At 34.7% G+C, this 13,834-nt stretch overlaps 1 protein-coding gene across 2 annotated transcripts in view; it reads right to left on the reverse strand.

The window, feature by feature from the left end:
- Window positions 1-13,834, reverse strand: part of WASHC3 (WASH complex subunit 3) — a 48,355-nt gene that overhangs the window by 10,367 nt on the left and 24,154 nt on the right. For both annotated transcript variants that reach the window (XM_047065638.1, XM_047065637.1), the window contains exon 6: window positions 5,530-5,594. In XM_047065638.1, the coding sequence (XP_046921594.1) occupies window positions 5,530-5,594 (65 nt within the window). The remainder of the gene's footprint in view (window positions 1-5,529; window positions 5,595-13,834) is intronic.

Genomic DNA, 13,834 nt, shown 5'->3' on the forward strand with positions numbered 1-13,834 from the left:
TAAAACTCAACAACAAAATAACAAACAACCTGATTAAAAAATGGGCAGAGGATCTGAATAGACATTTTCTCAAAGAAGACATACAAATGACCAACAGGCAAATGAAAACATCTTCAACATCACTAATTATTAGAGAAATGCAAATCAAAACCACAATGAGATATCATCTCCCACTGGGTAGAATGGGTATTATCAAGAAGACAAGAAATAACAAGTGTTGCTTAGGATCTGGAGAAAAGGTAAGCCTCACAAACTATTGGTAGGAATGTAAACTGGCACAGCCACTGTGGAAAACGGTATGGACATTCCTCAAAAAATTAAGAATACAAGTATATGATTCAGCTATTTGACTTCTGGGTATTTATCCAAAGAATACAAAAATGCTGATTTGCAAAGATATTTGCACCCCTATGTTCATTCAGCATTACTTACAATAACCAAGAAATGGAAACAACTTAAATGTCCATCATTGGATGAATGGCTAAATAAGTTGTAGTATATATATTTATATGTATAGGTATGTATGTATATGTGTATGTATACACACAATGAATACTACTCAGCCATAAAAAAGGATGAAATCTTGCCATTCACAACAACATGGATGGACCACGAAGGTATTACGCTAAGTGAAATAAGTCAGATGGAGGAAGACAAATATCAAATGATTTTACTCACATGTAGAATCTAAAAAAAAAAGCAAACGAATGAATTAACAAAATAATACAAATTTAAGCTCATAGGTACAGAAAACAGATTGGTGGTTACCAGAAAGGGAGCAGGATGAGGGTGGGCAAAATGAGTGAGTGGAGTGAGGGATGGTGATGGATGATGGTAATGACTTTTAGTGGTGACCACTTTGTAGTGTATACAGTGTATACAGATGTCAAATTACAATGTCATACACCTGAAACTTATAAAATGTTATGTACCAATTTTACCTCAAAAAATGCTACAAACTGTACCCCCCCCACTAATATTAAGAGTGTGACCAGCTGAATTTCAATTTCAGAAGTCTGTTCTTTACTGCAAAGTTTAAAATACACATTTTTCAGTTTGAGAAAATGAAAACTGTATAAACCAAAAGGATGACTACTCTGTGTATGTTAAGTATGTCTTTGTTGAAAACACAATGGTATACAGGCGACTAGAGGATTATAAATAAGTTGCGATCCAAAAGCCTGGAAAATCCATTGATACCTATTCCCTCATTAAAACATTCATAAATCACAACTAACATTTACTGGCCATTTGCTGCTTGTCCAGAGCTGTGCTAAGTGCTTACATCATTTTCTAAGTCTGAACAACTCTGTGAAGGGTGAAGTCCTATTTACCATTTTACTGATGAGTAAATTTATGCACAGAGCAATTAAATAGTCCAGGGTCATATTGCTAGACAGTGGCAGGGCAGAATCTGAATATGCAGACCATTTCTAGAGTCTGCCTTAGGATGAGCCGTAACCATCATGAATTTCATCTCCTGCTGGGCAGGTCCAGAGGCTAGTCTATGTATCCTAGAACAGTAAAAGTAGTAATTACTAGGTAGTAATAGTGACCATAGTTCTAGGACATAAAAGTATACAAAAGAACAGGATAAGGGAGAAAATACTTTTTTTTCTCCTGATAAGAAAATTTGCATTGATTCAAAGAATATACCTGTTCTATCGTTCTGAATGCAAAACTAGAATAGATTAATCTTAAAAGATTTCCATTTTCTCTCTCCTTAAACTATTTTTTTTAAATGTTTACTTATTTTTGAGAGAGAGACAGAGCATGAGCCACGGAGGGGCAGAGGGACACACAGAATCTGAGGTATGCTCCAGGCTTCGAGCTGTTAGCACAGAGCCCCACGCGGGGCTCAAACACAGGACCTGTGAGATTATGACCTGAGCCGAAGTTAGACACTTAAACAACTGAGCCACCCAGGTGCCCCTGAACTATTTTTTTTTTTTAATTTTTTAACATTTATTTATTTTTGGGAGACAGAGAGAGTGCAAGTGGGGGAGGGGCAGAGAGAGACACACACACACACAGAATCTTAAGCAGGCTCCAGGTTCTGCGCTGTCAGCACAGAGCCCAATGTGGGGCTTGAACCCATGAACCGTGAGATCATGACCTGAGCTGAAGTCGGACGCTTAACCGACTGAGCCACCCAGGCGCCCCTGAACTTTTTTATGTTTATTTATTTTGAGAGAGAGAAAGCACAAGTGGGAGAGGGGCAGAGAGAGAGGGAGAATCCCAAGCAGGGTCTGTGCTATGAGTGCTGAGCCCAATGTGGGGCTCGATCCCATGGAAATGTGAGATGATGAAATGAGCCAAAATTAAGAGTCAGACAATTTCCTGAACCACCAGGCGCCTCTTCCCTTAAACTCTTTAGAGTATGATGGTGACAAAGGTACTCTTTTACATATCTTTATTTCAGTGTCATTGGAAACTAATTTTTTCAAGCTAAACAGGAATAGTTCTTGGCTATATAAGCACTATTGTTATTTTCAAAATCTTGGGAATTTCAAAAATAATTTATCATTTAGAAGTAGCAAACAGGGGCGCCTAGGTGGCTCAGTCGGTTGAGTGTCCGACTTCGGCTCAGGTCATGATCGGGTGGTTTGTGAGTTTGAGCCCCGTGTCGGGCTCTGTGCTGACAGCTCAGAGCCTGGAGCCTGCTTCAGATTCTGTGTCTCCCTCTCTGCCCCTCCCCTGCTCACACACTGTCTCTCTGTCTCAAAAATAAATAAAACATTAAAAAAAAATAAAACAAAGTATCAAACAAATTTTATTTGGTAACTATCAGGCATTTTCTTCAGTTTCATAAACTTTCTAAAATTCAATGACAGTCATTTTTCTAGGAAAATAGCCAGGTCTTATTTCTCCTTATATAAACTGTTTTATTTTAAAATTATATACTCTTAGCTTCCAAATTTTTATCCACACAGGTCAATGAAATCATAATGTATTTTTGATCAGTATTTATTTCTGTATCAACTTCAGCTTTGCTCTTTGCTCAGTGCAGACAGATCTAGACTATTCTAACCATTGTAGGAGTCTGTCTTACTACTTAAGGCTAATTTAAAAAAAGTGTATGCTTACACTTTAAAGGAAAAACAAAACAATCTTTACTGAAAGTTCTTGGCTGAGGCTTAATTTGTACTAAGATTCTCAATAAAAGTATACTCTTCCCTCAGATGGCACATTTTCTCTCCTTCAGCATCTCCAACTTTTCTCCTAAAGTCAGACTCCCTAATTTTCTATAAACATCATTCTCAAAGTGCCAGGATTCCTCTTTAACAAGATGGTTGATTTCACTTATCATATCTAGATAAATGCTGAGGTTTTCTAGTAGTAGCAGTGATAGGTTATAGTGAGTCACCCCCTCTCCAACCCTTGTGACTGATGGCATGTACGTATGAGGTAATGGATCAGAATTCAGGCTCCAGGCTGTGGTTGAGGAGCAGCTTTTCTGTAAGACAATGTTAACTGTTACTGGAATTCTACCCCAAAACTTGGCACCACCTTGCAACTGAATGTTTCTCAACATTTACGGACAATGACGGGCCTTCAAACTTCTAAATGAGATACGTCAAGGAAGTATTGGGGTGCTGGGCATTCTCCCCTTGGTAGTCATCCATGGACTTCCTCCCATAGTGATACCTAAATGGAGTCTTAATTAATATGAAATTAGCCAGGCCAGAGAGGTCCAAGGAGAGGTAAAAAAAATTGAAGATACCAAAAGGGAATAGGGGAATTCAGAGAACTGCAAATAGTCTGCTACAGCTGCAGGAAATAGGAATGTATGGAAGAGTGGCAAGAAATGAAGCAAAAGAGTCTGGGTCTTGATGATAAAAGCATCTCTAAATGCAATTCTAAGTTGTTAAACTCAGTGTTGAAGGCAGTTGAGAGTCACAGAAAGTTTTGAAACAAGAACAAAGTATGAACAGATCCACTAAGGCTTTCGTGGCAGACTGAAGGAGAATAAGGAAACCAATCAGAAGCAATTATAATAATTCAGGTAAGGAATGATGAGGGATGTGGTCAGCTGTGAGAGATTAAAAATGAAAAAAATCATAGTGACTGACATAATCAGGGATAGGGAAGAGGGTAAAATCAAGGATGACTTTCAAGTTCCTGGTGTGGGAGCTGATTGAAGTAAAGGATTATGAAGTAGGTTTAGGCTGGGCAGAGGATGAAATGAAGCCAGTAGGGGGTAAAGAAATTGGATATCCAACATATGCTGATACTTATTGGACTGTTAGTTTTCCAGTATATTTTCTCTAGAGAGAAAAATCATCATTTTAAAGGTCATTTTAGCTCTCTGTTATTATAGAAGATCTACTGTGTATTTCCAGAAGCAAAAAAGAGGTCATGGTCAATGTTAAATATATTTATAACATATATTCCAAAGAATACCAAAATGGATTGGACCCATATGTTCTATTCACATTAAAATATATGTCACAATCCATCTGCTTTTAAAGTGTGTGTCAGAAACAATTTCCAGAACAACTGCCAAATATCCTGGAGATGCTTTAGTTCAAATTACCAATATATGCCATTGTACTTGAACTGTTTGCTACTTGGATATATACTAAATGTAGATACATGTTGGAAATCTATTCTTACAGACTTGAAAAAAATTCTTAAATATTATTTTTAAAAGATAAGATAGGAGAAAAAGACTGTTTTATGGTGTTTCACCTCCAAAATGCACACATTTTCTTGAAGGGCTGAGAGCCAAGAAAAATTTCAAAGTATACTGCTAATATAATATGAATGTCTGGATAACATAACCAAATACATCGGAGTGAACTAAAACCCCAAACTGGACTCTTTACAAGTATCTAGATACTTGAAAAACAGACTAGCTCTGAATAATCCATTAAGATATATTTTATCCAGAATGAGCCATGTAGCCAGGTTTGCTTGGGTGGAATAAATTATTGTCAAATTTCTGAGCCACAATTTGTCAGCATTTCTCAAAAATTTTTTTTATAAAATTCACACAAACAGATATCTAGTTTCATAATAATTATTAATGTGGACCTAGAGTGGCTTTACTTTATTCCTCAATCTGGCTCAACTTAGATCATGGTAGAGTAAACTTCTTATATACTAAGGTCTTAAAAAATCTGGTAGATAATTAAGAAAAGAAAAAAAAAAGAAGAATAAAATAGAATAAAAAAGAAAAGGTAGCACGAAAGAAAAAAAAAACCCTGCTTCATATAGACATTACTGCATGCAGCAAAACTGTCATCAAATTCCATCTCTTTTGGATATATATATATATATATATATATATATATATATATATTCATCAATAATCTATTGAAACTGCTCCTTAAATATGCAAAGGCTGGTTTTAGTAGCATAGGGTAGATTTTTCAATTTTGTAATATTGGGAAAGACACTCTTTATGAAGATGGTTTCTTCAACAATAAAACACTGTTTAGTGGAAAAAATAGAGCTTGGAATATTTTTATTATAAATGATAAATTCAACATATTAGTGTAACATTATATTAGAAAAATTACTTACTCAAGAAGATCTGGGTCTAGTCCTTCCGATATCATTTTGTTTCTTATTGCCATCACTGGAACACCCTAATCAAAGGACACAAGACAATCACTTATTAAAAATGCCTCTTTCATAAAAACAGATAAATAGACCAATGAAGCAGAACTGAAAGCCCAGAAATAAACCCAAATACAGATGGTGAACTAATATTTGATGAGGGAGCAAAGCATACTCAATGGAGAAAAGACAGTCTCTTCAATTAATGGTGCTGGGAAAATTGGACAGTCACATGTAAAAGAATAAAACCTGATCTTTATTTTACACTACTCACAAAAATTAACTCAAAATGGATTAAAGACTTATATGTAAAACTTGAAACCATCAAACTCTTAGAAGAAAATATAGGAAAAAAGTTCCTTGACATGGGTCTTCATAGTGATTTTTGTGGAAATCACACCTAAAGCATGAACTACAACATTTGTAAATAAGTGACACTATATCAAACTAAAAAGATTCTGTTCAGCAAAAGAAACCATTAAAAAAGTGAACATAAAATACCTACAGAAATATTTAGGTATTTATAAACCATATGTCTGCTAAGGGGTTAATATCCAAAATACATAAAGAACTCACACAACTCAATAGCAAAAAACACAAATAATACAATTTAAAAATGGGCAAAGGACCTGAATAGGCATTTTCCAAAGAAGATATATGAATGACCAACAGGTACACGAAAAGATGCTCAATATCCCTAGTTACTAGAGAAATGCAAATTAAAAATCACAATGAGATATTACCTCTATGCCTGTTAGAATGACCGTCATTAAAAGATAAGAGATAAGAGATGCTGGTATGCACGTGAATGAACAAGGGAAATTTTGTGCACTGTTGGTGGGACTGTAAATTGGCACAGCCACTGTAGAAAACAGTATGAAGATTCCTTAAAAAATTAAAAATAGAACTACCATATGATCTAGCAATTCCAGTCCTCGGAATATATCCAAAGGAAATGAATACACTAACTCAGAAATATATCCTGTAGCCCTATTTTCCTACTAGTATTGTTTATGATAATCAAGACATGGAAACAAGCTAAGTATCCATCAATGGATGAATGGAGAAAGAAGTTGTGGTATATACACACACAATGGAATTTTATTCAACTACAAAAAAATGATAAAATACTACCATTTATGACAACATGGATGGACCCTGAAGGTATTATGCTAGGTGAAATATGTCAGACACATAAAGACAAATACTGTATGATCTCATTCTATGTAGAATCTAAAAACAAAGCAAAACCACCAAACTCAGAAAAAAAAGATCAGATTTGTGATTACCAGAGGTGGGGGTTGGGAAGAAGGAAGGGGAATTGGAGGAAAGTGGTCAAAAGGTACAAACTTCCTGTTATAAGATAAAGAAGTGCTAGAAATGTAATGTAAAACATGATGACTACAGCTAACCCTGCTATGTGATATACAGGAAACTTGTTAGGAGAGTAGATCCTAAGAATTCTCATCACAAGGAGAAATTTTTTTCTTTTCACTGTATCTATGTGAGATGATGGATGTTAACTAAACCTACTGTGGTAATTATTTCACAATATATGTAAATCAAAGCATCAAGCTGTATGCCTTAAACTTATACAGGCTGTATGCCTTAAACTTATAACTTATACAGTGATGTATGTCGATTATTTCTCAATAAAACTAGAAAAAAAGTAAATAGAAGCTAAAAAAAAAAAAAAGCCTCCTTTATAGGTCTTCACATACCCCCAAAACAAGACCTTTTATATGGCTCATTATTTAAAATTGCTCTTCTTTTGCCTTTATATTAGTATGTATGTAGCCCTTGAAAAATTTTTTTCATGTTTATTTTTGAGAGAGAGAGAGAGAGAAACAGAGCATGAGCAGGGGAGGGGCAGAAAGAGAGGAAGACACCGAACTCGAAACAGGCTCCAGGCTCTCTGAGCTGTCAGCACAGAGCCTGATGCAGGGCTTGAACCCACAAAGTACGAAATTATGACCTGAGCCAAAGTCAAAAGCTTAACTGACTGAGCCACCAAGGTGCCCCTACAAGGTACACATTTTAACTGACTTCATGGAATCAGTGCTATCAATAGCACATCCCCAAATTAAATCATTTGCACTTATCCGTTACTAATTCTGCTGTACACACGTCAGATATCATATTCTCACTTTCCTATATCACCAAAAAAAAAAAGGTGATAACTCAAATGATTAAAACTTTGGCTGGGATGGTACAATACATACTTAACAAGGTGAGTAAATGTCTTTTCAAATAAAGACTTCAGAGCTTTCTTTTTTTTTTTTTAATGTGTATTTATTTTTGAGAGAGACAGAGTGACAGCATGGAAGGGGCAGAGAGGGAGACACAGAATCCAAAGCAGGCTCCAGACTCTGAGCTGCCAGCAGAGAGCCCCATGCGGGGCTTGAACTCCCAGACCACAGGATCATGACCCGAGCTGAAGTCGGACGCTTAACTGACTGAGCCACACAGATGACCCTGAGAGCTTTCTACTCCGAAGTATAGTTATGTTAATGTTCTTTTCCTAATGGTCCAACTCCATTTGGATACATTATGCACAAAGGTCAAATAATTCAAAGAACTCTCCTGGGTCTATTTATATATCTTGCCTCACCAATACAAACACTAAGTAATGATAATGCTAATAGTGTACAAGTCACAAAAATACTAAGAACATATGAATCTTAAAATTCAGGATAAGAACATCAAAACTAAGAAAAGGATATGTCAGAAATAAATACAAATTTACTTGAAAAGGTAAATGATTTGATGATAAACAAACATTTATTGAAAGCTCACTTACAAAGCTCTAAGGGAAGAAGATGCAATCAAGTCTCTTTGTCAATTCCTGCTCTTCACATCATTCCAAAAGATGAGGAAATGTTAATATGATGTGTTAAATTTGAGGACCTTGATTATATCACTTTCAAAAGTAGAATCACTGTGCTTTAAAAGGTTGTACACATGGCTGGGACCCTCTCCGTCTTATCTCTTCATCCCATGTGGCAAAGGGGTAAGCTGAGTCAGGGACCACATGGGGAAAAAGCTCAATCACTTCTCCACTGGTGCTGCATACTCTTCCCTTCAGGCCTTCCATGTCACTAGCCAGTTGTGTGACATTCAATTTTGAACCCAAGATATAGAAGAGGCCCTTTAGGAGCACTGATAGTCCAGTCCAATTTCTCAGAGCTCTACCCTGAAGTTTCTGGCACCAACCCAATTAAGATTCCCCTTTCTTTTGCAGTTGTCCCGTTTGTTTTCTAGTCTCAAAAGAGTAAATTTCTAGGGTTAGTGGTAGAATTCTGATATCACAATCCCATACCTTCAATGTTTAATAACACTATGGCAGCAGAGTGCTTTATGCTGAGAAAAGACATAATCAGTCCCTGCCCTCAGGGAGTAGTCTAATAGATGTATGTGTTAGGTAATCACAGTACAATCATGCAATTGATACAGAGGTTTCTAGAATGGGTAATGTTAGACCCAAGGAAAGGCAGACTGAGTTGAGGACAAGCAAAGGATTTGCTGAGGTGAGTCTTAAAGATGGGATAGAAGTTTTGATTAAAATGAAAAACACAAAGACCTAGAAATATACATGATGTTTAAATAATCTATCTTACATAAGTTTTCTCAAACATATATTTTTAAGAACAAATATATACTTGTGTAGATAGGTCCCTCCCCAACAATGCTGATTATATTTTACATTTCACCTGATAAAATCTGCATTTAAATCTAGGCAAGTATATGTACAAATGTGAGAATCAAATGGATTATAAATTTAATATGAAAAGTCTTCAAATTTAATGACCATATATCTCTCACAAAAATGTAACAGATATTGCCATATTAAATTCAGATCATTATTAACTACAATCCTCATTTTTAAAATCAGAAAATGTATTAACATTTAATTCTTACTTTTTGAAAAATGTCCAGAAAAGTTGGTTATAGAAGGAGTCATAAGTTGCCTTCTATAACCATAATTTCTTATTTCAGTAATGGAGGAGGAAAAGTCCAAGTTCTTCACAGCTTGCTAGGTTAAAGGAGGTTGGGAAAACAGGCTGTCTTTCAAATTTATAGGTTACCCAGAAGACTCTCTCTCCTGAGAGGCAGCAAAGGCAAGACTGTCATTTACAGGCCCTTGTATACATTCATCTTCATAACTGTTATGTTTAAATTATAAATTAGTAAAATGTAATCTACTAAAGCAGTGGACATTTAAATGCATCCTAAATGTTAGAAAGATGAAAATAAATAACACCTTTGTAAAAATTTCTTCAAAGCCATACTCCTTAAAGTAAAACTGTTCCATGGGGCAATCTTTAATAAATTCTAAAAAGTAAAATATGGTAGGTTTGGAAGGCAAAGAATGTGGAAGATAAAACTTTGGGCCTCTTGTTAGCTTATGAAGTTTCAGGATAAATGAAAGGGAAAAAAAAGGCAGTTACTTGCTTAGGGCCATCCAATGTGAACAGACACTTACATTTGGAAGAAAAAAGCAGGAGTTTAGAATATTTCATAAAAATACACTAAAGTGCTAAGGAGAGATGTGAAAAAAAGCATAATTTTATGTTATATTTCTTTAAAAATACCTCTCTTTCTATTAACTATGGTTTGATGGTATAAGGTCTTGCTACAAACTCAACTACATGACTTATTTATTATACTTTAGCATAATCCATAGGACATCATCGGAAAGGTTATATAAATAAGTTACAAAGCCAAAAAAAACAGAAGGGAGGAGAAATGTGGTTGAAAAAAACATTTCCTAAAAGATAGCAAAAAAAAGTGTGTATGAGGTAGAGATGAGGAGAGGCAGAGGGTAAGGAGTAATGGGGGAGGATAAGTTGGCAGAATTAGATAAGCTCCCTATTTTAACATTAGTTTTACGGACTTGGTTATAGTATAAAAATAATAGAAACCTAAATCTGTAAGCTCCATATTTTACCTTTCGTTTCTTAAAGCTGTTTACAGTGTAAGAATACTGATATTACCAAAATTTGGTGACTCTTTAGTCCTTTATGTATATGGATACAGATAAAAGAAAATACAAATAACTTATAATATCTTAGCCTAATAGAGACTTTTAACATTATCATCACCTTAATACAAATCTCATAAAGCTTGACACAAAAATAATTTGGCCTGTGTTCCAAACGATGCATTCCAAAGGGATTTGCTGCTATGTTTCCAGTGATGTTGCTTAGAAAATTTGTTGTTTTGATATATTCTTCCTTAGGGGTTAAGGAACAGAGCTGGGTTTGTTAAACATCAAAAAGAAGTGTCCAATTTCTGATCTCCAAGAGACAAAGCTACTGGTGGTCTGAGGAGGACACGAGAGACCTCAAAACTGAAGTCTACTGAACTGTGGGATTATTTTTGGCAAGTGATAATGGCACTTAGTCCAACATAAGTAATGAAGAAGAGAGAAGGCAGCCATAAGTTTGATGTTCCAAAAAATCACGTCTGTATTTGCGTCACTGGAGAAAGTGTGTAAAGAAGCCACACTAATGAAATTATGATGGCAACACTAACAGTTACTAGTTTCTTATATCACAAAAACTGAAGGTTGCCAATATTTACATTTATGTATTGTGTTAATGAAAGACAAGTTACTAAATTCTTTTGTAAACCATGTTGAAATTTTCCTAAAGTTTTAGATTAGGAGAAAAAAAGGCCTTTACTCAATCTAAGAGATAAATGACCTTCCTTTTTCAAAGTATTTGTTCATAAAGTAACATAAAAATGCTCCTTCTACTTTAGTTTTCCCTCTCAGTTTATAAGCTTGAATCACAACAATTCAGTTTTAAAAGATGTAAAATATGACGCTTTTTTCTCTACTAGGTCAACAATTAAAAAAAAAAAAAAGATCTGTTGAGTTGACAGGTGGATAGTACTTTTTTTATTCGCAGGGAGAGGGAATGTGTAGGAGTTGAAAAGATGCTACGGGTTGGAAAAAAGGTAACCAGTCCTCTAATCAGGTTGTTTATTTAAAACTAGCTTAGTGAAATGAACTCAACCATTTCTTTGTTTTCTGATTTTCAATAGTGCTATCTTAAAAATATCTACACTGCCTTTTCTGAAATATATTAAGTATGGTGCTATAATTAGAATACAATTTTCAGGTGAAATATTCTATATAATAGTTAGTAAATGTTTACCGAACAAACCCTAACACAAGAGCAAGCACATGCTCAATGATCTCCTTCTGGAAGTTTTCAGTGAAGGAATACAAGATTAATATAAATAACCTCTTAATCACTGTAAAATGAATATGGCTGTCCAAAAAGAGGGGAAGCTTTATTCTTAATGACTTGCACAGATTTAGAAAATGCTAGACTCTGATATAACTCCAATACTGTTGCCACAAAGGGTTGTTGATTTGAACCTAAATATGTGGGGAAAAAAAGAGGTTCACATATCCTGACTAGTGCTATACACAGTGGTTTATAGTGGAGCGAAGAGGAAATTATGCCTTTTACAATGATTATCTTGAGAGATAAGTTCACAGTGAGAATGTATTTCTCACTGAGTGCCCATGATATATCTTTAAAGATGAAGGAACAAATCACATGGTAAAATGGACAAAAATGACACTGGCCATGACCAGGGCCCCAGGAAATTGGTGAGGTAGTTATTATTACTTTATTCATAAAAAATAAATATGTTAGCAATTCCCCATGTGCCTTTTAGCTATGGGAACTAAAGTTAACTTAGATCCCTATCAAGAAAAACCTTTAAAGAAATTATTTCAAAAGGTGAAGGATCTATTGTTACGAGTCAGTTCAAAATACAGCTACATCAATTTCTCCATGTGACCTATTTTCCCCCTGGATACTCTTGTAACATGATAAATATTAAGTGCAATGATCATGGTGCATTGTGTTTTCTTTGCATTTTGTAGGTACTCAAGTATTTGTTGATTTAAGAGTAATTTGGAGCATTATAATGCAAAAATTATATCTAAAATTTAAAGACTGACTTTGTAGGCTAATTAATGCTAGAACTCCATTATAGAATACCTCAGCTACATTATAGCTTTGCTATACCACATTTCACTCAAATGATACTTGTTTATTGAAATAGATATTCATTAAAATTTCCTAAATTTAACTACATTTCTACTTTCCAGGAATAAAAACTTAAAAAGAATTTCTCTAACAAATCATTTTGGAATTCACTACTTAAAAGTGTAATTAAGTTCAGATGGCCTCGTGTTCCATTTTTGAAAACTTAACTTACTTATACTAACTTATATGTACTTAGTCAAAGAGATTTAAAGAAATATCTCCAAATACAGCAATAAAAGCTATAAAAATAGAATTCCTAGTAATTAATTATAAAGATGATTCTACTGATTGAAATCACAAAATAGTCACTTCTGAATTAATTTTCCAATAGTGGTAATGTGAACTGGTGTGTTATAAGTCGCTCACTCAATGCCCCAGGGATCCACAGGTACCCATTTCAGGAGGTATGATGAGTATCAGCCATTACACGTGGCTACAGAACCACAATGAAGGGCCCTGTATCTGTTATCAGTGTGTCATCAGCACATAGTCTAACCAACTAACCGAATAAAAGTCATTTGTGAACTTAGGCTAGGAAAACAACAAGGAAAGTTGGGATGCTGTCTTATATTATGAAAAACTGTGGTAAAATGTACTTATATCTAGAGACATTTTTAAAGATTACAGTATTAAGATGTAGATATCTTCAAGAAGAGAAATAAATATCATTATTTTTCCCAACAAAATTTAGTATTTTGAAATCTACTTCTTTTTAAAACATACAGTTAATATAGTATCATTTTTTCCAAACTATAAAACAATCCTTAGCAAAAAATTAACTTGCAAATGAAATATGTTATTGTATGTTACATTGCTGTCATCTATTCAAGATGAATTATCTTCCACACCAGGACTGTCTACCCCATTACGAATGCTTATGCTATCAGATCCTTGTCAAAAATGGTGCTAAAATGTCTTCCTCAACTTGATGGTCTATAAAACCTCTAAGATACTTCTCTCCCATGAGAGGTGAGCCTACTTCCTTATTATAGCTCATTTGCTTCTCTGGTCTTTTACTTTTTCTCCCACTGATTAACTGTAATCTTAGACAAATTTATAGTTAAAGTGAGAATCACAATATTTCTGAAAAGGATAAGTAAGTAACTACTTAACTGACATCACTATTATTTCCTCCTTACAGCTTTGGAAAACTTTTTTGTGAGGTCCCTTATTTCTGACAGAGGTGGTCAGTAGGAAAG

This window comes from Lynx rufus, unplaced genomic scaffold (assembly GCF_022079265.1).
Source record: "Lynx rufus isolate CCGP_SWC_20201006 ecotype Redwood Valley unplaced genomic scaffold, mLynRuf1.p SCAF_7, whole genome shotgun sequence".
NCBI lineage: Eukaryota > Metazoa > Chordata > Mammalia > Carnivora > Felidae > Lynx > Lynx rufus.